Source organism: Ictalurus punctatus, chromosome 14, assembly GCF_001660625.3.
Source record: "Ictalurus punctatus breed USDA103 chromosome 14, Coco_2.0, whole genome shotgun sequence".
Lineage (NCBI taxonomy): Eukaryota > Metazoa > Chordata > Actinopteri > Siluriformes > Ictaluridae > Ictalurus > Ictalurus punctatus.
The window spans coordinates 20,938,163-20,964,238 of NC_030429.2; the positions used below are offsets into that span (position 1 = coordinate 20,938,163).

Below are 26,076 nucleotides of genomic sequence, written 5' to 3' on the forward strand. Positions count from 1 at the left end.
ATGAATGAAGTTTGCATAATGTGAAAGCTGGCTCTCAAAATATTTAAATAATTTCGCTTTCGCTTTGAAGTTAGAGCAACTGAGCCTTCACCAGCTTTGACAGCATCATGCAATGCATGTAAAGCTTGTAAATGTTGCTCATCCTAGTGAAGCTCAATGAGTTTCCATGTCTCCTTGACAGTATATAGCTCTCAAATAAAACGTTCACCAAATGCGCCCAAAACATAGTTGTTAATATAAGAGAAGGCTTTTTTTTGCTAAAAAAAAAAAAAACATTGTTATCAGTCCTTATCAAAATAACAATATGTTGATAAAGTTTAAAAGAATTATTTATACAATCACCAGAGATTCTTCTAAATTACATCAAATGAGATCTCCAACTGACCTTTTTCTTTCTCAGAGTGTACCAAAAATAGCCCTTAGCACAGACTGACCTACTCGGAGTTCCTGGCCAAAGACAGTACGCTCTCCCAGGGCCGAGCAATTCCAACGACCGTAGCGGAACTGGTACTGACACTCATTGATGCCCAGCTGAGCCCCCTCGCCTATTACAATGATGGCGTCAGGACGACTTTGGCAGATGGCCCGCTGGCGAGGAGCCAGGCCTGGAATCTTATTGCAGATGATGTTGGCACCCAGGGCCACCACAGAGGAAAGGGCCCTTAAAAAGAGAAGAGAAGCAGAGACACAGTTAATTAGAGTAGAGAATCAAATTGATATGTATGGTGCATGTAGGATATTAACACAGAAGTACTAAATTTAAATTAAATGTATATATTTTACAAAATGTTACATAGATGCAACACAATTCATGTGATACAGTTTACTGTCCCATACAGGTCATTAAACAGCATGAAATGCTAAAAAAAAAACTACTTCACGGCCATATTATCCATATATAGGACTAGGCGAGATAATGACTACACCTTTAAAATATTTTCATATTTTCTATACATATTATTTACTGGAAGACATGCAAACAGATACAAAGTTAACAGTTAATACAATATGTTTATACTTATAATGACTTCTCCAGTTTAAAAATTATTCAACCCCCTGAATAGAATCCATCACAACAGCACAAATATGCAAAACAGGTGTTGTCTCAAGCACACCTGATGCAACTAATCAAGGGCTTCATTAGTTGCACCAGGTGTGCTTGAGCTACACATGAAATACCTGAACTGGCTAGGGGCAGAAAATAAATGAAATGCCTGGACGGGACAGAAAAAGGAAGCTATCAACAGCGGCAAGCCGATTTCTGAGAAGGCAGGTAGTGAAAAACCCTTGGGTGACTACAAAAGACCTGCAGCAAGGCTTGGTGGCAACAGGCACTGAGGTTTCAGCGAGCACAGTATGGCGTGTACTAAATGCAGAAGGTTTCCATGCCAGAACTCCAAGACATACACCACTTCAGACCCAAAAGCACAAGAAAAGTCTGCTCAAAATCATATAAATAAGCAACAGAAGTTTTGGGATCCTGTCCTGTGGAGCGATGAAACAAAAACTGGAACTTTTTGGCAAAATGGATCAGCGGTATGTCTGGAGGAAGAAGAATGAAGAAACAGTACTCTCTCCACGGAAAAGCATAGTGGTGGCTCGGCGTGTGGAAGGCAAGATGGATTCATTAAAGTATCAGGAAATCCTAGGAGAAAACATCACGCTGTCTGTGAGGAAGCTGAAGCTTGGGCGTCATCGGAACTTCCAACAGGACAATGATCCCAAGCATACCTCAAATTCCACCAAGGCTTGGTTGCAGAAGAAGTCCTGGAAGATTCTACAGGACCATCACAGTCACCTGACTTGAACCCCATAGAAGATCTCTGGTGGGATTTGAAGAAGGCGGTTGCAGCACGCAAACCCGAGAATATTACTGAACTGGAGGCCATTGCTCATGAGGAATGGGCTAAGATTCTTCAGGAACACTGCCAGAAGCGCCGCATCTCGTTTGCAGCAGGTTATAACAGCAAACAGGGTGCTCTACTAAGTACTAAAGATGCTTGTCATGAAGGGGTTGAATAATTTTGAAACTGGAGAAGTCATTATAAGTTGCATTTTCAGTTGAATTTGGGGAAACCACTAGAAGCATTCGTTGTGTTGAACTATTTCAATTGTTTTTGTTTGATTTGTTCATCGCAAACAGCTGAAAGTCTGTCAATTTTGACAATAACCTGATTTGCAATGGGGGTTGATTAATTTTGATTGCATTTGTGTGTGTGTGTGTGTGTATGTGTGTATATATACATGTGTGTATATATACATATACATATATATGTGTGTGTGTATATATGTGTGTGTGTGTGTGTGTGTGTGTGTGTGTGTGTGTGTGTGTGTGTGTGTGCGTGTGTGTGTGTGTGTGTGTGTGTGTATGAGTGGGAGGAAGAGGAGGACTTCAAGTGTGGTGACCCTAGGGCACCACACTCTGTTAATCCAGGCCTGATTTAATGTAATTATTTAATTAAATATCTTACTGTTTAATAGGAAGTCATGAACTAGTCTATATTCTGTACCAATTTAGCATACATTAATAAGGGGTACATAATGCAAGAACAGAGTATGTTTACAGCCACTCATCACAATCTCCTGAAAAAAAAAAATAGATTACACTATATATTTTAGAAGGTATAAAGGCCAAATATTTGACAATGCATGTTGGAATGGTCAGAGCAGAAAATGATATTTTGTTTATTTTCTTGTGGATGAGGTTTGTCCACAATGGTTTGGCACAAGTCCCTGATAAAGTAAGTTGGGTTGGTACACTAATTGTTAGGTAACATAGCTGGAATTGTTTCCAGACCTAACCAACGCCAGGCATGCCGCAGGCAACGACACAATTTGTAATTTCTGCTTCTCAAATTTAGAAGTGGTTCACATCTTGACCCTGAAGTCACCATAAATGTTATTCCTTTTAATTTGGGATCTCACAGTGTTTACAAAACGGAGACGGTATAACACAAATAAGAGTTCATGGGAGATTCGCACACCATTCGAAGATGTTTAAATGTACCACAGACCTAAATTTGTTGTCCTTTCAAACACATAAAATATGGATGGTTGATATATAATTTCAAATATTCTTCTCTTTTTAGCAATAAATACTGTAAACAGTAAACATTTATCAAACTGCATTTCGATAGCAGTCAATGATGACTAGTTTGTAGTAAGATGCCTGAAAAGTTCCACAATTCTCAAGTGGCATATTCAGAAATCAGCACTCTATTCAGTGTTCTGTTCTGTTGATTCAGTCCTGACAATCATTCCCAAATAGGCATTGGGTATTTTGGGCATAGTTTGTACTTGTGAAAAGGCAGTGTTAAACAACCTAGCCCTTTTGTTTACAACCATCTAACCCATGCAGATATATGTCTTTCAAACATATCAGACACAAGGGCCATAAAAAGCCATGGAAGCACATGCCAGCTTTGAAGTATGACGTCGACCACTGAGGACTCCACCACAAGCAGGGCAGGCTGCAGCATGCAAGCTGTGTGTCAGCAAAAAGAAAAAAAAATGAGCGGAGGGGGTGGGGGTAGGGCACTTACAACTTATGGATTCCCTTTCAAAACACATGAAAGTGGGGAAAAAAGGGAGGGAATGTTCATTGGAAATTGGATATGGTTGGCTTGAGTCTACTTTAGTTGCATTTCCATGTGCACAAAGGCTTAAGAATTATTCTTAAATGCAAAACCACATGTGCAATGAAGACGGAGATGAGGAACCAACAAACGTGTCCTTCGCTCCAAGATTGGGATACATCTCTCGTCTCTGCAGAGAATCAAATCCATGTGTCTTGGACTGCAAATGGAAGCAGGTAAAGTATATATACACAATTGAAACTCTTAAGGAAAAATGTAAGGTGTTGCAGCAGTAGGACCCTAAGACATATATTTGCAGGAAATTGCACAAACTGCAGAAAAGAAAGAACTACTGCTGTTAAGGTGTTACGAGCTATCTAGTGTAGACCACATCATGAATGAGTCAGTGGACACTTACTCCTGCCCCAAGTAATCTGCCAGACCAAGCACTTCTCTTCAAACATTGACATAGTTGTATTTTCAGTTTAAGCAACTGCATGTAGTGAATATTATCTTCAGGGAAAAAGACGAGCCAGAATAACACTAATAATAAATAAATAATAACAAGTAATTACTAATACAAAATTATATATATATATATATATATATATATATATATATATATATATATATATATATATATATATATATATTATTTATTTTATTTTTTTGAATGAATGAAATTCTCACACTAGTACAGACGTTGGAAATGTTATTATGTCAGAGCACTCCAAGAAACCTTAATGTTTCTAAATACATTACAGAAGGTTTCCTGGAGTTACCACCAGAGACTCCAGATTTAATGTGACTAAGCAAGTTGTAACAGAAATAAAAGTGTGTAAACATTTCAACCTTGCTTTAAGTAGGATTTCCTACCAATTTTGACAATTATATCAAAATGCTTGTCACTATACACTTATTGTCAGAGCAGCTTTCAGAAAATGCTTCTAATGAGCAAGCCAGATGAGACAAACATAAAGGGAAAAAAGTTGGAAGTACATGTGGAAGACAACTTGAGAGAAACTAACGCTTATCTTCCTCGGGTCAATTTACTGTATAGATTCATACAAGCTAAGAATATGCTCCTTTAGTATGTGCCCGTGAGGTATAAGGTAAATTACTTCCATTTATGTGCAACTTTGTACTTACACTGCCAAATATGACATCTCAGCAAGTGGAAATACCTTGAAATCTAGTCAAATCTATCTAGTATTTCTGATTACAATTAACCAAATATAAGATTATTAAACCTATTTCAAAGCCATTTGTACTCATTTCAAGCTTGAAATAGTCTTGGCAGATAATTTAGCTAATTTTAAGCATTTATTTCTCGAAAGAAGCCAAATTATCTGCCAATAGAATAAAAAAAATACAAACTTGAAATGAGTAATAATGTCTAGAAATAGGATTAATAGTCTTATATTTAGTTTATTGTAATCTCATAATAAGGAATACTAGATAAATTTGACTATATTCTAGATATTTTCACTTGCTAAAATGACATGTTGTGCAGTGTAACGTGGTAGAAATGTTTGTTGAAGTTCTTGTACTTTGGGACGAATACAAAAATCTTTTTCGAGAATGTCATGTCTTTTCAAAGTGCAAAAAGCACACTCTGTAACAGTCTATATAGCTATAATCCCTTTTCAACCTCATTTGTAAATACACTTTTCTAAATTATGCAGAAATTAAATTTAGATTATTACGGAGCAATATTTCCATAACTCATTTCATACTAGCAAACCATTCCCTCTTATTGTTTATTTGGTGTCCACTAAAGACCATGTATAATGGCATGCCAGCTTTCCAGCAAGTATAATGCCCTGACTGACATGTCTGCTTAGTGGTGGTTTTGGTTTAACAAGCTGAATTTAAACTTTCTACCTCAGGCCAGGTTATGACAAGGAAGAGGAATAAAGCGGGGGCTAGAGACAATCACTGGCTGGCAGGTCTGCGGTGATGTCACCCTACCATTGCATCTAGTCAACTCTGTTTGTTGATCATGTCATGGTCTGGTGGTGAGGTTTTCAGGAAACCCTTGTGTGTGTGTACACAGTGTACCGCTCACCACCTCTACAGTGGTTTCCACAGACCAGCAAAGGTGGAAGTTAGACAATGCTACATGACACTAGGTTTGTCCGGGCTCAGCAGTACTGAAAGGATTAATAGGTTCGTGGGCTTCATGGTGAAAGTAAAAGAGCAAAAGATCGAGGAGTTTTTGTTAGAAAGCACACACACTTTTCTGGTAGTTCTATAAACAGAATATAAAAACATTAATTTAATTGGAGAACCATTACATATAAACCATGCATTGGTTGATGGAATTGTGGTTGATGGAATTGTGGTCGATGGAAAATATAGCGAAATAAATCAAACATGTACCATGAGAAAGATTTCAACATGAGCAGGACTTTCTGGTAAATGATAAATAAATAATCCTGCAGACAAGTAAATGCACTCTACATTTAAACAAGAGAAAATAAATGGTCTCTTTGTGCTTGGCTTAAGATATCATGCAGTTCAGTGTCCACTTAAAACAAATCTGACTAAAACAACCTCAAAACTACCAATGTGAACTGGCTGGCACCAGATGCTTACGGGAAACTCTCCGATCTCAACCTCACAACCTTGCTCAGTTCCTACAATTTACTTTTGCACAAACGGAGCTGGAAGACAAACTAGTTTCCATTTGATTAAACTGAATTTGTAAACCTGTTGATGATTATAGTTTTATTCGTTTTTTATGTTTACACATGACTGTACTGACATAGAGATTCTGTGAGTACCACAGTAGGCCTGGTACATAAACAATATAAAACTTGTACTAACCTGAAGGTGGTTTCAGAAGAAAAAAAAATTCATAATATCGAGTAACTTATTATTATTATTATTATTATTATTATTATTATTATTATTAATTACATGTAATTGTGTATCACAACCTGTAGACTTTTTATTCTAGTGAATGAATCAAAATTGAAAAACAGAATTTACTATATGTTGAATAAAGAAGGTTCAAACTGCAAAAACAAACAATGACATGTCGTTTGGTAATGTGCAGACCGAGGCTATACTGGGCCACTCGGACCAAAAGCCACATCTATTTTAACCTCAGATTTGGGGTATCCGGCATTCAGATTTAAGAGTTCAGTTTGACAGTTTCCCAAGGCGATTTCTAAAACTGAACGATTCGAGGAACAGCCAGGAACCAGCAGGTGACTGCATAAAAGACCATTTTGTAATATTATATATATATATATATATATATATATATATATATATATATATATATATATATATATATATATATACACACACACACACACACATACACACACACACACACACACACACACACATTATTGTGCACAGTTTTAGGCACCCTATTTCTCGTACAGACTTTGTTTGATTTTTATTTTATGACTTCTACATTTTCGAGTCAGCACAAAAACATTTTAGATTCCCAAACATTTGTTTCTAGCACAAAATTAAGTGCTACAGAACAAATGTTTGTATGTCAGTAAAGAAAGCAGCATATTAAGTGGTAAGAGACCACTTTTCAGGCAAAAAACGTAATGAAGGCTGCTGGATTCTGCTGCAAAAATAAGAAGCAAGTGGGACAGTCAACGTCTCCAGAAGAACCGTGTCTGGTTCTGCAAGATGCTCAATAACTCTTACAGCTCATTTCCTTATAAAACTGCACTAATTCTACCGGAGTACCGGAGACTACTTTTTTTTAAGCAAAGGGCCATCACACCAAATATTGCCTTTGTTTCATTTATTACCGTTTACTGCACTTTATAGTATTTTTTTAATGGAGAAATATTTCATTTCAATATTTTTGAAGGCATCTTTGCATTGCATTTGATACACACCCACACACCCACACACACACATATAGATAGATAGATAGATAGATAGATAGATAGATAGATAGATAGATAGATAGATAGATAGATAGATAGATAGATAGATGTTGCTACATCTGTCTGTCTCAGGTGAGGCAAATCCTTAAGTGTCCCTCTAGGTTATTACTCTAGCTATTAAACATTTCCTCCTTGCAGGAACCAAAGGTATTATGAGACAGCACCTGTGTGAAACACAAGCAGCGCTTTGCGTCTCGATCCCCCTGAACATTTCTGCCACTCAGTGGCCAAATGAGATCTCTTCTTTTTCGGATCACGTATCAACTTTACATAAGCAAAGTAATTCCTTGCAGAGATGAGTGACAAAATTACACAGACTTATATTTTTCTATATGCTTATATAAATAGAGATAAGTCGGCTTATTTATTCTAACAGGCATCAGGGGCTTGCTGGAAATATAGCCTTCCTCAATTGGACCTGATTACACAAAGGATACACAAAACTACAAACAATGCTTTATTGAGTTTTGAACTTTTATGTATATAAGGGCGACTTGAAGTTTTCAAAGACGCCCTGATGTATAGTCCTGTGCGTTGATGCTGCGCGTTTAACTGAGAAAGTGTCAACGTATTGTAAGTTTGCAGTTTGTAAGTATGAAAGGAATATGCCATTAGTAAGACAGAGTCACTGTGCTGAAGCAGAGTTTCTATGGTCTAAATGAGCAGTTGTGAGTTGCTCTGATGCTCGCACTTACAGGTAGCTGCCGCTGGTGAGGATGAGGAAGATCTGCGGGTAGTAGACTGACAGCAGCACAGTGCGCGACGAGAACACGATCATCGTGACATTGAGCGAAGTGCCGCTGGAGAGAAAAATGCGATCTCTGTGTATCCTTTGAGGCGAGCGTTAAAAGCTGTCCGTCTTCAATTTGGAGCTGCTTCGTGGAACAAAGCGAGCTTTTTTACGCGGCGCAACAGCAGCAGCAGCAGCAGCGAGCGCGGAGAGCGAGTGTGTCATGTCTCCGCGGGCGAGGCTGTTACCATGTGGTTGCCAAACTGGAACGATGTGATGGTTTTAAGGATTTTCTGATGGCAGGGGGAAAAGAGCGTCTCTCTCTCTCTCTTTCTCTCTCTCTCTCTCTCTCTCTCGATTCAGGGGCTGCCATTGGGTAGATGCGCGTCTGTCCGCCCACTTTACTTCTGACAAAAGGGGCAACCCTGAGTCCAGTTTCAATAGATCGTGGATGCCTGCTGTGACATCAGCTTCACTCTGATTTTGGCTAGGAGTCAGTATTGTTCAGCAGGTATGCCCCTACCTCAGCTAACAAGCAGGGTTCAGCTGAAGCCATGGATTCTCAGTTTGAACATTACCCTACAGTTTAAAGTTCATGCCAACCCACCAAATCTGACTCATAAAGATAACTTGATAACTAAATGTTAGGGGTAGAAACAAAAATGAAACAGGGTAGGGGGTCTCCAGTATGGGAGCTGATGCAGACTATAGTCTACTGTTACTTCCAGGCTGAATGAAGTTATCTGTCTGCACAAGCACCCGAAAGCCTGTCTGTCATCACCTGCTGTCTCGTATGGCAGCAGAGTGCTACAGTCCCGGTGGGTTCTTTACTAAATGCTGAGGGCCTGAGGGAAGCAAACAGGTTTGGCCAGATAAATCACAGATATCTGATGGGGTTTGCTCTGCTCATCTCTGCACATAACTTACCTGCTAAAACATTGGACATCATACAGGCCTTTATTCACTTCACGGATGAGGTACATATGGATAACTACACTAGTAATAATGATGCAGAAATAGATCATATAGATTCCCAAGTGTATTGTTTACAGCTGTGAAAATCCATGAAGTAATGATGCTTTTTTTTTAACATAACTAAAGGAAACCTTTCTGTATAACAATGATTAGTGATTAATAAAAACGAAATTAAATCAATTTTCATTGTGACTACCCTTCGCCTTTTAAAATTGCCTCAGTTCTTTTAGGTACACCGTTGGTGTCGTTTTATAAGGAAACTGGCTGGGAAGTTATTTCAAGCATCTCAGAGAGCTTGCCATAGCTCTTTTGTAGACTTTGACTGTCTCACTTGCTTATGTTTCGGCAGGTAATTCCAGACAGCCTCAATCTCTTCCTCAATGTTATATGAAAAGGGCTCTGTTACTTAATATCCTCCTTTCTTTAATGGCATGCAAAAACTTTCCTATGTAGCCCAACATTTGTTTATGTTTGTTTGTTTATGAATTTATTTAGTTAGGGTGGAATGAATGTTGGGTCTTTTCCACTGACACACTAATGCAGAAGACATGTACATGTTTAAAAAAAAAAAAAAGAAAGAAAAGAAAAGAAAGATAATACAAAAGAATGTAGGGTGCCTACAACTTTTGCACTTTTGCACATGCATATAGTGTAGAGCAGAGTATTTTAAGTAGGATGTAATTATGGCATACCTCAATTAATAACAAGCACATGCTTGTAAAAAATAAAATTCATAAATAAAGCAAACGTGTGTAGTTTCCTTGTTATGAGGACTGTTTTACCAAGGAACTCAGTGTCCCACAATCATTCAATCTTGGAAACTACAGGTGAGGTGATTGCAAAACGCACAGCGTTTGAGTGTAGGAATGTGGAAATACAGCCGTTATTAATGAGCGTTAGGAAAAGTGAGCACGAGAGAGAGAGAGAGAGAGAGAGAGAGAGAGAGAGAGAGAGAGAGAGAGAGAGAGAGAGCGTGTACAGCCCTGCTGGGAAAAAAAAAAAAAACAATAAAAACCATCACAGAAATTCTAAGGGTTTCCACTACAAATACCATTACAAACCAGCTAACCAGAAAACCATTACTGGTCCTTAATGGTATCCACTAGACATAACATGCCACCAATAAAGGGCAACAATTACCAGTAGACACCCACAGGGACCATTACAGTGTCCATTAAAACCAGTACAATTCCCATTATAAACATTAAAACTATCATCATTGGTCCTTAATGGTATCTACCAGAGCAATGGTCACCAACCCTGTTCCCGGAGATCTACCTTCCTGAAGACTTTAGCTCCAACCATAATTGTGCCCACCTGACCATCTCATCCTGCCCTTAAGGAGTTCTTGATCAACTAAAACAGATGTGTTAGATTATGGATGGAGATGAAACCTGCACGAAGGTACAGTAGATCTCAGGGAAGAGGGAAGAGTGGTGACCACTGCACTGGATATGCCATGCTACCAATAGAAGGCAACAAATTACCAGTAGAGACCCACAGGGACCATTACAGTTTCCATTAAAACCAATACAATTCCCAATATAACCATTAAAACGATTAAAATTTCTATGAGGGTTTTTCTTTCTATCTTTCTTTCTCTCAGCAGGGAAATCATCCACATAACATGCTGGTCCAAACATGCTTCTGACAACTATACAAAGCAGTTCAGAAATGTACGAATACCGGTTACAGGTGCTTAGTACTAAAGTGTTCAATTGTTCTTAGAGCCACTGAAACAACCTGCATTTTAGCCACAATGTCAACAGAGTAATGTTCAGGCGCATTATACGGCGGTTAGTTTATGTTGTATCGGTATGCCTGTGCACACTTCCTAATAAACAAAGTAAATATGACCCAAATATGCGGCGTCAGATCACTGTATAAAGGCGGAACTCACCCGAGTCGCAAATAAACGATGGCGAAACAAAGCAGCACTTTAATCATCCACTGTGTTAGGGATCTGGGCATGGTGTTAAAAAGCGCTGTGCCCGGGCCATTAACTCAACAAACTCCACTCACATTGGCACTTCACTTCAGCTTGTAGCTACAGGTGAGGCAGCAACTGTATCTGTCTGGCAGACAAGGTGCTCCGAGTTCCTTTAAAGCCTTCGGGAATCCGACACCCATAGTGAAAGTTAAAATAAACCTAATAGATGCTATGCAGTCTTTTGTTTGGTGTAGAACACACACACACACACACACGAGCAAGCAAGCGCGCGAGCGCACGCACGCACGCGCACACACACACACACACACACAAGGGCAAATTGAGAAGCGCGAGCTCTTGTCGTGGTTAAAGCTATATACGTTCCCTCCGTCGCGCTCTTTGTTTCAAAAGCGGACCAGAGTTGTGTTTCTACTCTCCAAGTCAGGTGAACCTGCTTCTCAAGTTCCCTCTTCGGCACTTTCTCTCCTCCTCTTCTCCCTCCCGGCGGAATGCCGAAGGTGGAGGATATCAGGTTCCAAAGCGTATCGACTGCTGCTGCTCTCGGTGTCCTGACGACATCTTACGTTCTTTCCGTCTGCCGGCAGGTAGGCTAAGGCAGGTGTATGAAGCCACGCCCACATCGTTTATGTTCGCCGCTGCTGCTGCGCGCGCTGGCCAGACTTCTTCATCAGCTGCACGTGGTGTTGTTGTTGCTGCTGCTGCTGCAGAGATTTCGCGGCTCGTGACTATACATTTAGCCAAGAAGCTAAATACTAGATACTTAAAAATAGTATTTATTTAGTATGTAAAATAGTATTTATTTTACAGCAAAATACTGTTTTGTTAATTTTACAGGATACTGTAAAGGATAGTGACTATTTTAGGCGAAAACAAACCCTGTTTGAGTTTAACTTTATGTGCTAGTAAAAATAAATAAATAAATAAATAAAACTTGTTAATTAAAGCACTGTATCATTTAGTGTGTTACCTCAGTGGTGGAGGTGGTTGAATCAATAAAGCTGGTTTAAGTACAGTGCTGTGAAGAAGTACTGATTTATTCTGCTTTTGTGTATCTCATACTAAATTGTTTCAGAAATTAATACAAAATCAACCTGTCCATCACAGGCAACCTGAGTGAACACACTGTAAAACCAGATAAGTTCATTTAACTCAAAAAAAATTGAGGAAAATAACTACCTCAAAATTTCTAAGTTGATAAATCAATTTCTTTAAGCCAAATACACTTAAATATAACAAAAATTAAACTCTGACTTGTTATATTTAAGTGTATTTGGCTTAAAGAAATTGATTTATCAACTTAAAAATTTTGAGGTAATTAGTTTCTTCAAATTTTTTGAGTTAAATGAACTTATCCGGTTTTACAGTGCACACAATACAGTTTTTAAATGATAGTTATTTATTGAAGCAAAAAAAAAAAAGTTGTCCGATACCAACTGGGCCTGTGTGAAAATGCATTTGCTCCTGTTGTTGCTAATTCCCCAAATCTATGATTTGAACTGCATATATAATGGGGTTCAGCTGGACGAGATACAATCGAGCCTGATTACTGCAAACCCTGTTCAATCAAATCAACACTTAAATGGAACTTTTTCAACAGCATGAAGTTGGTTAAAAGCTCTTACTCAGTAACACACTATGCCAAAATTGACACAAATTCTAGAAATTAAGAGGAAGGTGATTGAAATGAATCAGTCTGGGAAGGGTTACAAAGCTATTTCAAAGGCTCTGGGACTTCAAAGGACCAAAGTGAGAGCCATTATCTCGAAATGGAAAAACTCGGCACAGTACTGAACCTTCCCAGAAGTGGCCGACCTTCCAAAATTCCTCCAAGAGCACGGCAACTACACATCCAGGAAGTCACAAAAGAGCCAAGGACAACATCAAAGGACTAACAGGCCTCTCTTGCATCAATAAAGGTCACTGTTCATGACTCTACTGTCAGAAAGACACTGGACAAAAATGGCATCCATGGAAGATGAAAACCACTGTTTACCCATAACATTAAGACTCGTCTGAATTTTGCCAAGACACACCATAATGATCCTCAAATCTTTTGTTAGAATGTTCTGTGGACTGATGAGTCAAAAGTGAAACTGTTTGGGTCCCGTAACATCTGGCGTAAACCAAACACAGAATTCCACAGAAAGAATTCTGTGTTAGGGAATTACTGTTAATAGCTGTTGTAAACATAAGGAACTAACTTCTTTTACTGACGTTGCACTACATGAACATGTAAATATCAATCCATCCATCCATTTTCTGTACCGCTTATCCTACACAGGATTGCGGGGGGCCTGGAGACTATCCCAGGGGACTCGCGGAATAATGCAGGGTATACCCTTAATGGGGTTCCAACCCATTGCAGGGCACAATCGTACACACACTTATACACCCATTCACATACTACGGACAATTTTTAGATGACAATCAGCCTACAAAGCATGTCTTTGCACTGGAGGAGGAAACTGGAGTGCCCGGAGGAAACCCCCGGGGAGAACATGCAAACTCCATGCACGCAAAGGGGGGAATTGAACCCCCAATCCTGGAGGTGCGAGGGAAACATGCTAACCACTAAGCCACCATGCCCTCCAACATGTAATTACAAATGGTATAACAAAGTATGAGGTGTTGTTCTTTAATAAACACAAAACTGTAAACATTGACAAATTGCTGTGGTATTAGAGGTATAAAAAAAAATACATTAGGATGTACTGTTATAGGATAACATACCAACCCCTTAGTTTTTTCCCCCTATAACAGCATGTCCTGTCATGTTTTATTCTTTTCATAACAGATTCATTTTAGGTTTAAGCCTTTCTATTTAAACTAATTCTGGTTTTTCTAGAATTATATAAGCCTAGTGTGACAAGGACCAGGGAGGGGCCAGGCTGTGAGGATGCATGCCTGGCACTGAGTTGTGTAATCAGTGGGAGAGAGAGATAAATGAGCGGCTGGAAGCGCCAGAGGGGGAGAGAAAGATGCATGTGCGCTTTATGTTTCTGTTATGTTTGTGTTATATTTATGTTCTGTTCATTATTAAGCCTTATGTATATATTCAGCTGGTTCCTGTCTCCTCCTTGCTCATCTTTAAGGTTTGTTACAAAGGTGACAAAACTTGGGAAGTAGAAGGGGCGTGCTGTCGGAGAGACCTTGGTGCTGTCGGAGGATCACGGCGCTGAGGAGGCGGTGGTGCTGGAGCGGTTGCCGGTAGGGACAGAGGAGTTGTTGCTGGCTCCCGGGAGGCGGAGGATCCGCTGCCATCCACCTGGAAGGGGAGGAGCGGTTGCTGTCTGCCAGGTATGGCTGCCATTCACCTGAAAAAGCGATGAGCCATAGCCGTCCATTGGGGAGGCAGTAGTATGGCTGCCGTCTGCCAGAAAAGTGGAGGAGCTGCAGCCATCCACCCAGAAATCCAGTGCCTTCGCTTGGCATTGTGGAGGAATGCCCAGCAGGCTGACGACAAGAAGCACTGTCTTCTTGTCCTCAGCCTGCTGGGCAGTCCTCCACAATGCTGGGCAATGGCACTCCCCCACAATCTCTGGGGAACTGTGTTTCTCCCTCTCTCTTTCTCTCTCCTCTCGCTCCCTCTTGCTGTCTCTCCTGCTCACTCCTTCTATCTCTCCTCGTCTCTCCTGGGGCCAGCCGGCCGAAGGATATAGGCAGAAGAGCAGCACCACCCTTTTGAAATGGTGGGAGGGGGTGTACGTCAAACCAAAGGTCTGAAATTGCCCATGGAGCAGTGTGGTGAGTAGGAGGGAGGGAGCTGTCTCCTCCTTGCGCATCTTTAAAGCTTGTTACACCTAGTTTCTTGAAACGTTTCAACAAACTGTTTCAAAAGTCTAGGTTTATGAAGGCTGTGAAAGCATTGTACATTGCAAATGATCTACAATAGTGTGAATATCCATATTATGCTCTGTCCATGACTGTCAATAGATTATTGCAGATCATAACAGAGTTCCATCTTTCGAAAATATAACCCCTTAAACTTCCAGGACCTGTCTGAGGATCCAGATACATTTATCACTCAAATTTTTCTATTAGTTTCATCGTAGTTACGGGTATGTTCATAGTAATAATTGCATAATAGGATGGGTGGCACTGAGTGGAACCTACTCGTAATAATATTAATCAATGATCCATAACTGGTATGCACACATTTCTGACAGCAGTGAAATAACATAAATGGGTTAAATGTTTGAATATTATTGTACAAAAGTCTGTTAAGATACCTGTGAACATCATCACTCTATATTATGAATTTTCTGTGAGAAGAGAGACATGCCCATATGCGCCTATAGTAAGGGAGTGTGTGAGATGGCTTTGTGAATGTTTTCCATTCGTTTGTCTCTTTAAAGACAATTTGCTGTGCGTGACTGACATTAAACAACAGCAACCTGTATTAAAGAAGCAGTTACTCTCTCTCTCTGTCTGTATTTCCCTAACTTTCCCTACACCACACCATTACCTCATTAACTATTAACCTATTAAAAAATAGCTATGTAGCTGCACTTACTGGAAGCTACTATTGCTATACCGTAAGATGTCTTTCTTCCTGATAAACAAGTCCAATAAAATCATCAGGTGCATACACAGTTATAAACACATGGATGCTTAAAATTAAAATAATGATAATGAATCTTTATTGATCATATACAGCACAGTGAAATTCTTTTCTTCGCATATCCCAGCATGTCAGGAAGCTGAGGTCAGAGTGCAGGGTCAACCATGATACAGCGCCCCTGAAGCAGAGAGGGTTAAGGGCCCAACAGTGGCAGCTTGGCAGTGCTGGGGCTTGAACCCCCGACCTTCTGATCAGAAACCCAGAGATTGGTAGTGCTGGGGTTTGAACTCCGACCTTCCGATCAGTAACACAGAGCCTGGCAGTGCTTGGGGTTGAACCCCCAACCTTCCGATCAGTAACCCAGAGCCTGGCAGTGCTTGGGATTGAACCCCCAACCTTCCAATCAGTAACCCAGAGACTGGCAGTGCTGGGGCTTCAACCCCTGACATTCTGATCAGTAACACAGATCCTGGCAGTGCTTAGGCTTGAACCCCTGACCTTCTGATCAGTAACCCAGAGCCTGGCAGTGCTTGGGATTGAACCCCCAACCTTCCGATCAGTAACCCAGAGCCTGGCAGTGGCTGGGACTTGAACCCCCAACCTTCCAATTAGTAACACAGTCTTAACCTCCAAGCCACCACTGCCTTCTTCTGCATCTTCTATTTATTTGATGCATGTCACTCATCTCAGTCAATGAGACACCATTAATGTAAATAAACTGAAGAACAAAGGGCCTTTGTTCTAAATACCATACTTTACAATTCTTTAAAAATAAATAAATAAATAAAAAACTTCAAAATAAGACCACTAATACCAGATGGTTGTTGGTATGACTAAATGTCAGTATAAAATTCCACAAGGGACTTAAACAGACACATTTTTTGAAGTGTTCCTGTAAAAAGATGGTATTATTTGTCCCTGTGGACAAAGGGTGGGGATTCTCTCATTTGCTTTAATTAAACTCTTCAAACAGGAGCCACTTTTTATAGAGTACTATTGTCAGGACATGTGTTAGTTTTGTGTACTCTTATTCCCTACCAGATCACGTCATACTTGTGAATACATGTTTGCAGATCGTCTTCAAATTTTTGTGAGGGTTTCATTTTTTTTCAGACCGAATGCCTTTTCAAGACTAATCCTGTTAATACGTTTAAAAAAAATACCTGACAAACATTTCCTTAAAGATGAAGAGATGCCAACTGTAGAACTGACAGGCCAGAGCAATTTCTGTGAACATGATCTGTATGGACACCTGATCTTTTCAACAATTCAAACTTCACCAGATACAAACACAAATTTGTGTATTTAGCACTGAAACACAAATACAAATACACAACCCAACTCATAGTTAATAACTAATATATTTGCTTCTACTCTTGCATACTATAATACAGGGTGTCCCCAAAGTCTCCATACTATGTATGGAGGCATAGTAGGGGACTATGTTTGCCAGCACCACGTTGGTTGTGTCTTCATGAGTGGATGTTCGTGGTCGTCCACAACTTGGTTGGTTTGCAGTGCTTCCAGTCTTTTTGAAATTGTTAATAAGTTTGGCAGCAGTGTCGTGTGTGTGATGTGCTCGCCCAGTTTCCTGTTAAAGTCCATCGCAACTTTACGACAGCTTCCCGATCCAGTCATGAGAATGATTTCAATACGTTCTGCTTTTGTCAAACGCGTTCTTAAAGGCTATCTGAAAAAAAATTATATATAATATAAACTAAATATGAAAACATTTTGGAGGACATTTTACTAAAAAAAAAAAAGTGTTCATTTTAATGTATGGAGACGTTTGGGACACCCTGTATAATTTTCTTACTGATACAAACATGATAAATACATGTAGTCACTAAAATTATTTGGAGCTACAAATAACTCTTCATTGGTTGATTTACAGTGCATATGTCTTCCTATCACTTCAAATATTATTAAGTAGCCATGTCCAACAGCTAGATAAGAGAAGCTACGGAGATAGCTGTTTGTGTGGGACCTAGTTGAACTGGAACGACAGCCACACCAGGCAAGGGGAATTAATTTATCAAGCATGCCAAACCAAAAAGAGGCATCTGGGTCTACCACACATGCTACAGGGCCTGGAGGCCCCCATCTCCACACCTTCTACATCATGACATAGAGAGCCTCAAAGCTTGAACACTTCATTTTAGAGATTTGCCATTTCAGCCAAAGAACCATTCACTCCTTGCCACATCTGCCAGTGTTCTGTTTTCACCTAAAGTAATTTAGTGATTTTGAGCACAGATTTATATTTTATATTTAATTTATATTTTAGAAATATAAATTACTCCTTAATCAATATATTTTTAATGTAATGTCTCAGTTAATATTAAACAAGAGACATATTTGCTCAAGAAGAAAGGCAGTTGGTGTCATATTGGGCTTTGAAATATGCTCCACTATGCCTCTCAGACTTTCTTGTGTGTTTGCTTGTTGGTTTGTTTGTTTTCCTTCACAGACTAGATGAAAATGGAATTTAGAAATAGAAGGCAGTGCTCAACCTGCAACAAAGAGTTTTAAAGCTAACACTGCAGATGTGATTTTTGGGCAGTCATGTCCCATTGTTTATTTCCATGCATTACTGTGGCTTTGAGACAGCTGCATAAGCAAATGCATCTAGCTGTATCTGCTATTCCTCCTCATCTGGCTGATCCAGATGTAAATGGCGCATCTGGTCTTTCCAGTAGAAAGTCAGTGACACATCATGAATACATGAGCTTAGAGAAAAATAAAGAAAAAAAGGAGTCAGAAAAGACTTTTTTGTGTTCACTCCCATAGAAATGTACATAAAACAAATGCTAATTTGCATTTGCCATTTCAGATATGGCTCACTTTCTTTTGAGGAAATAACTAACATGTCATGTATGAGCTTTTTAACTTCCCAAGCAATTCCAGACATGGCTCAGGATGTCTGCATCGATTTACCCTTCTCAAACAGGGCTTGTGATGCTTTGCCAGAAACCACTAAGATTGATTAGAACAGTTCTGTGGCTTCAAAGTTAAACTCTACTGTACCTCTTTATCTCTGAGTAAAGGGATTTAATTTTCCTCCTGACCTGTTCCTGTGCCAGTGACATGGTGACAGTACTGCAAAACTGCTGTTTATGAAAGATCCCAGTACTCTATGTGATTCACAATGGGAGGCCATGGACCATGAGAATGCTAGGGTATTGGAGATAAGAGCTCAATGGCTGTATTGAGTTTCAAGCCAGTAAACTAGCGACCGGTCCTTTTAGCAGACTCACTACATAAAAACCAGCTGTTCCTAAACATACACACATATTAATGGAGGATAAGAAACAAATCAAATTAATACAACCAATGTTATCTGTACTATTACTATACTTATAATATATTGCATAAATATTTGGCTCCTAGGTAACTGTGGCATTGTTGGGATTCGAATTTGCGATCTCTGGACAATCATGTCAGAGCTTTTCTGCTGCACCATTGGGGAGTGCTCCAGTTTCCCCCAACTCCTAAAAGCATGCTGGTAGGTGGATTTGTGACTAAATTGACAATAGGTGTGAATTTGTGTGTGTGTGTGTGTGTGTGTGTGTGTGTGTGTGTGTGTGTGTGTGTGTGTGTGTGTGTGTGTGTTGTGTGTGTGTATGATGCCCTGTGAATAACTCCTATGATGTAACCCTGAGCAGGATAAAGCTATTATAAATGGGAAAGAATGAAATTCAATATTTACAATAATACATCAAAGCACTATGGTTTCAAATGAAGAGATGAAAGAAATAGGTTTTCCATACAGCTACATAATTATGAGAATATTTCCCTCACAATTATTGTGAGGGAAATTGGCACCACTTTACACTCAACACAATTGAACACCAATGGGAGCTGGAGTGAAGGAGTGATATGTTAGATAGCATTCACTACCATTATCATGAAAACACCATCCATCCATCCATCCATCCATCCATCCATCCATCGTCTATACAGCTTATCCTTTTCAGGGTCATGGGGAACCTGGAGCCTATCCCAGGGAGCATCGGGCACAAGACGGGGTACACCCTGGACAGTGTGCCAGTCCATGAAAACACCAATTTGAGGCTATTTTGGCTATTTTTTTTTTAAAGTATCAGCACCCACTTAGTCAATACTTTGTGCTACTACGTACTACTACGTGCCAAGATAAGAGCTCTGGTAGCATAAATTATTGACTAAAAGGGTGCCGATAATTGTTGCACACCTATATTTAACACATTTTTTATACACCTGTGTTGTGTTTGCATTTGTTTGATATCCATGAGAGCTGAGTATTTTATGTGAATTTTTGTATTCACACCAAAATTCTTTTGATAATTTGTCTCTTTGGGGGTAATTATGTTGTTCCATCTATGGTCACCTACAGTGCTGTGAAAAAGTATTTGCATTCTGATTTCTTCTGTTTTTGTGTATATCTCATAATAAATTGTTTCAGAAATTATAACAAAGGCAACTTGAGTAAACACAAAGTACAGTTTTTAAATGATTGGGATTGTAATTACTAATTCCCCAAATCTATGAAACTGCATTCATAATGAGGCTCAGCTGGACTAGAAGCAACCAGGCCGAATTACTGCAAACCCTGTTCAATCAAATCAACACATAAATAGAACTTTTTCAACAGCATGAAGTTGTTTAAAAGGTCTGATGAGGAAGAAGGTGATTGTAACCCGTTCCAGACTGATGTATTTCAAAGTTATTTCAGAGGCTCTGGGACTCCAAAGAACCACAGTGAGAGTCATTATCTCCAACTGGAAAAACTCTGTACAGTAGTGAACCTTCCCAGAAGTGGCCGACCTTCCACAATTTCTCCAAGAGCACAGCAACTACTCATCCAGGAAGTCCCAAAAGAGCCAAGGACAACATCAAAGGAACTACAGGCCTCTCTTGCATCAATAAAGGTCACTGTTCATGACTCCACTATCAGAAAGACACTGGGCAAATGGGAGAATGGTGAGGTGAAAACCATTGTTAACCCAGAAGAACATAAAGGCTCATCTGAATTTTGCCAAAACATACCTTGATGATCCTCAATCATTTTGGGAGAACGATCTGTGGATTTATGAGTTGAAAGTCCTGTTATATCTGGCGTAAACCAAACACAGAATACCACAAAAAGAACATCATAACTACGGTCAAGCATGGTGGTGGAAGTGTGATGGTGTGGAGATGCTTTGCTGCTTCAGGGCCTGGGCAACTTGCATAATTGAAGGAAATCTGAATTCTGCTCTTAACCAGAAAATCCTAAAGGAGAATGTTATACAGCAAGACAATGATCCAAAGCATAGGAGTAAGTCCACCTCTGAATGGTTAAAAAAAAGCTAAATGAAAGTTTTGGCATGGTCTAGTCAAAGTCCTGACTTGAACCAATTGTGATGCTCTGCAGGACCTTAAACAGGCAGTTCATTCTCGAAAACCCTCCAGTGTGGCTGAACTAAAGCAGTTCTGCAAAGAAAAGTGAACCAAAATTCCACCACAACGTTGTGAAAGACTGATCTCCAGTTATCAGAAGCTTTTGGTTGCAGTTCGGTTCCACTAAAGGGGTCACAACCGGATTTTACGTTTAGGGGCAATTAGTTTTTCACATGGGTGTTAGGTGTTGGATAACTTTTTTTGCTTCAAAAAATAAAAAATAAACAAAATAAAAACTGCATTGTGTGTTTACTCAGGTTGCCTTTGTTTGATGCTATATTTCGTTTGAAGATCTAAAATTATTTAGTATGAGATATACACAAAAAAAAGAAGAAATCAGGAGGAGGACAAATACTTTTGACCGCTATTTAGCAGAATCTAAAACCCCATGTACCACCAACCACAAAAATGCCCCAAAGCATCAATTATTCGCCAAACTATTTCACAGTGGGTATCAGGTGCTCTTTCTTTGTGTGCAAACCCCAATATTTACCCAACATGCTGATAGTTTACATGGAGAAAAACCTTCATTTCGGTTTCACTTGACCACAACACAATTCTAATTATAGTGCCAATGGTAGTTGGGGAAGTTTGGTCCTGTATTTTGTGGGTTGCTTTCAGGAAGGGCTTCTTTTGTCATTATGGTGGTGGTGTCTAATAGGAGATTCAGAAACTTGACAAACTCAAGAATCAGCTAAACTGTGCAATTCTGAAATTGTTATATTTTAGGTTCTTCTTTATGTTTTTAACAGCTCCAGACTTTTTAAACTTTTTTATAGCACAGATGTAATTTTAATGGCTTCTTCTTCTTCTTCTTCTTCTTTTAATATCCATTACATGTGCATGTCAACAACCAACTGTCTTTGTTTTTTCAAAAATCACATTTACTTTATATATACATATTTTAAACAATCGTTAAGGGTGTCAATACTTTTGCCATGTTTTTGACAAAAAAAAAACAACAACTTTATTTAATAGAGGTTTCTAATAAGAATGGTTTATGTTAGAAGAAAGGTAAACAGTTTCTCCTCTTTTCTTTGTGTAGAAAAGTATCATTATTCTGGAGTTGACTGTAACTAAGCAACTCAACTCATGGAAGTAAAGTTAGCAAGTACGAGGCACCCACATGTGACAGCAAAAAGAGAAGAGTAAATATTGATTTTTGGTAACTATTTCCCACCCTCTGTATTCATATTTTCTTTATATACAGGAACATGCAGTTTGCCATGTGGAGTTCACAGAGTTGGCACATGAGTGCAGTGACTAAAGTGTGCATTTATCGAAGGAGGGGCTTGCTTACAGGACTCTGATTCTCTCTCTCTTTGTCTCTCTCTCGCTCTCTACCACAATCACTCACAAACTCAGTCACACACCTACTAACACACATCTGTGGCTGTTTGAACTAGGTCTTAAGCAAACACAAACTCTATTTTAGCCCACTGTGAAACTGAATATATTGAAAATAGTGAGAACATGACCACATTATCATAAGAAATGTTTCTGATATTTTGCTGTTTGTTTGTATAGTCAGTGCCAGAATTACTGACCCCCCTTTATGGAAATTAGCTAATTCCATTGTATATTGGCTTATAGTGACTTGACTTAATTGTGACTTGATTATATGGCATGAATCTACTCAAAATAGCTCATAATATTGGGTTGGAATCAATATGCTTGCAAAATTATTTCGAAATAAAAAAAAATACATAAGTATCGACCCCGTTACTGTGAAACCCCCAAATTAGTGCAATCAGTTGCCATCAATAGTTGCATAATTAGTTTCATGGAGTACACTTGTGTGCAATTAAAGTGTCATGAGATCTCAATATAAATACACATACTCCTGGAAGGCTCGGAGTCTGTTTGAGAACATACTGTACCTAAATAAATAGCATTTTGAAGGCCAAGGAGCTATCAAAACAATTCCAGGAAAAAGTTCTGGAAAAATATCAGTCAGGGTATGGTTATAAAATAATATCCCAAACGTTGAATGTCTAGCAAGGCACCATTAAATCTATGATTAAAAATGGAAAGGATATCATTTCACAATGCACAATGCACAACTGGAAGAGGCCGTCCACCAAAAGTCAGTGACCAAAAGTATGGCATTAGTCAGAGAAGCAACTAAGAGTCCAAGGGTAACCCTGAAGATGCTGGATAGAGCTACATCTCAAATGGGAAAAGCTGTTTACAGGACAAGCATAACTCAGACATTTGCACCACAGTTTAGCGTGGTAGTGCTGACCTCAAATTGTGAAGATGCTTTTCATCAGCATTGATTGAGAAATTGGTCAGGGTTGAGGGCAAATTAGATTAAGCCACATAAAGGGCAATCATAGAGGAAAACCAGTTTCAGTCTGCACAAGACAGAAGACTCATTTGGAAGTTCACCTTATAACAGAACAACAATCCTATGCATACTGCCAAAGCTATATTAGAATGGTTCAAAGTCAAGAACTTGAATGTGTTAAAAATGGCCCAGTCAAACCCCAGACCTCATTCTGATGTAAAATCTGTTTAATAATGGTATCCATACAATCTAACAGAGCTTGAGTAATTCTGCCAAGAAGAATAGGCAAAAATATTAGATCCAAATGTGCAAAGCTGATACATCCAAGAAGACTTGCAGCTGTAATTGCAGGTGGTTCTACCACACACTGTTGATCCAGTGTGTGAATACTTATGCATCTAACCTTTGTGTCACAATAAAAACATTCTTAGATGTTAAGTTCAGATATGGAAGTTAAGGAAGATGTTAAAGAAGTGTTTAGCAAAACCAAAGCTTGTGGCCTCCCCTTCACAGACTATATGCCATGATCTTCTCTCAGGTTCTACTATGCCCCAATCATGGGTCTATCCCCTATTGGCTGCCGAGAAGAAAGCCAAGGAGGAGTATAGCACTGTAGCCCTCAAATAAGGGTACATCTATCCATCTAGCTCTTCTTTGTGCAAAAAAGGAGGCGGACTCTGATCTTGTATTGGTTATCAAGGTTTGAATCAGGTGACAATCAAATATTGTTATCCACTGTCACTCTAGAACAACTCAGAAATGTTTGTATTTTTGCTAAGCTCAATCTCAGAAGTGCCTATAATGTTATCTACATCTATCAAGGAATTTAGTGGAAGATGGCTTTTGCCATTATGAATACTGTGTGGTACCATATGGACTTGCTAACACCCGCCTCTGCATTGCAGGCATTCATTAATAATGTTCTTCGTGACATTCTAGGAAGTGAACCATGTTAAATGAGTACTGGCTAGACTATTGGAACAGCAGCTGTATGTAAAAGGTGAAAAAATTTGTTGAGGTCCACGTGCCCAAAATCATGCTCCTGGCCAATGTCCTTAACATGGATGATTTTGGACCAATCCAAAATTAGTGCTGTCAGTGAATGGCCAATCCCAAAAACCATGAAAGACCTCCAAAGATTCTCTTTTAATTCATTCAAAGTTTTAGCTCCATTCCAACACCCCTTACTTCTCTACTAACAAAGGGTCCATGCAAGCTTACCTACAATCCTCAAGTAGACCAAGCCTTCTAAAAGCTTAAGGAGACTTTCACCATGGCTCCTATTTTGAAAAATCCAGATCCCTTCTTCCATGATGAAGTGGATGATGCTGCAGAAACCAGAGTGGGGGCCATACCTTCTCAGAGAGAGGAGGCATACCCATTACCCAAGCTTCACCCCATAGCCATCTTTTCCCAGAAAAGTTTCCCAAACAGATCATAACTATGATATTGGAAATAGGCAGTAAAATTTGCTTTAGAGGAGTGGTGTCATTGGCCGGAAGGAGCAGAACATCCGTTTGTCAGCTACACGGATTACTAGAACCTACAGTAAAAAGCTAGATGGGCCTGTTCTTCTCATGGTTTCAATTCATCATCTCTTATCATCCTGCATCCAAAAACACCAAGGCAGATGCCCTTTCTCACATGCACACAGAATGTCCCAGAGAGGACACCATAGATCCCATCATTCCAGAGTCTTGTTGGTGCTAATAGGTGGGACGTAGAGTGCGAGTTAGCACAAAGACAAGAAAACCAACCACTACAATGTTCCAATGATAACATATGTGCCTCCCTAGTCCATTGAGAAATGAATCACTTGTGCGAATTCATCACTAGCTAGTAGTCATCTTGGGTTGCATAAAACTTTCCAGTTAATCCAAGCCAAATGTTGGCGCTAGTGTTCTATGCTAATGTACAACCAGAAGTCGGTGGGGGGTGGTTTGTCATGACACCACCCACTTCTGTAACAAAAATCCTAGGTCCATGCATTGAATTCAATTTCCCATGATTAAAACAGACTATGAACTCATAGAACTCATAGCTGCCACATGACCAGCCACATGATTAATTTCCCCAAATCACAGTCACTGATTACTAATACAACGAACCTGTTTCAAATCAGATACTTCCTTTAAATAAACCAGACTTTTATTCATTCATTGTGAAGTCTTGGAACCTTGAGGCAGATGGGTTACAACAGCAGAGGATCTCATTCCACTCCTGTTAGCAAAGAACAGGGTTCTGAGCCTACGATGGGCACATGCTCACAGAAATAGGCCAGGTGAAGATTGGAAAAATGTTACCTGTTTTTTTTTCCCACCTTCAACTCAAATTTCCTCTTTGAGGACCAATAAATGATCTATCTATCTATCTATCTATCTATCTATCTATCTATCTAACTGTCCAGTTTCTGTGATTATAAAGGGGCTGGTGAGTGTATATTCAATTTCGCTCATTTTCATGAAGGGTTCTAGTAATTCTGGAGATGACGCCACAGGTATGATAAAATCCTGTATTTTGTTTAAGATCTATAATAATACAAGGCAGCAGAGATCAACAAGAAGTAGAAGTGGATAACTTGTATATTGTTCATTTGGAGTGAATTTATGACAATGCCAAATTTATGTTATTGTCCTTAATGTTCTAT

At 39.3% G+C, this 26,076-nt stretch overlaps 1 protein-coding gene across 3 annotated transcripts in view; it reads right to left on the reverse strand.

Annotated features, from left to right (window-relative positions):
- The window catches only part of wnt7bb (wingless-type MMTV integration site family, member 7Bb), a 34,700-nt gene extending 22,886 nt beyond the window's left edge, over nt 1-11,814 (reverse strand). Inside the window, exons 1-2 of one of the 3 annotated variants that reach the window (XM_017486244.3) lie at nt 11,229-11,814; nt 435-661 (exon numbers count right to left, since the gene is read on the reverse strand). In XM_017486244.3, coding sequence (XP_017341733.1) covers nt 435-661; nt 11,229-11,230 — 229 coding nt within the window. In that variant the 5' untranslated portion in view covers nt 11,231-11,814. Of the gene's footprint in view, nt 1-434; nt 662-8,196; nt 8,548-11,106 lie in introns of those variants that run through there. The other 2 variants (XM_017486242.3, XM_017486241.3) reach the window with 2 other exon arrangements.
- Between the last annotated feature and the right edge of the window lie 14,262 nt (nt 11,815-26,076).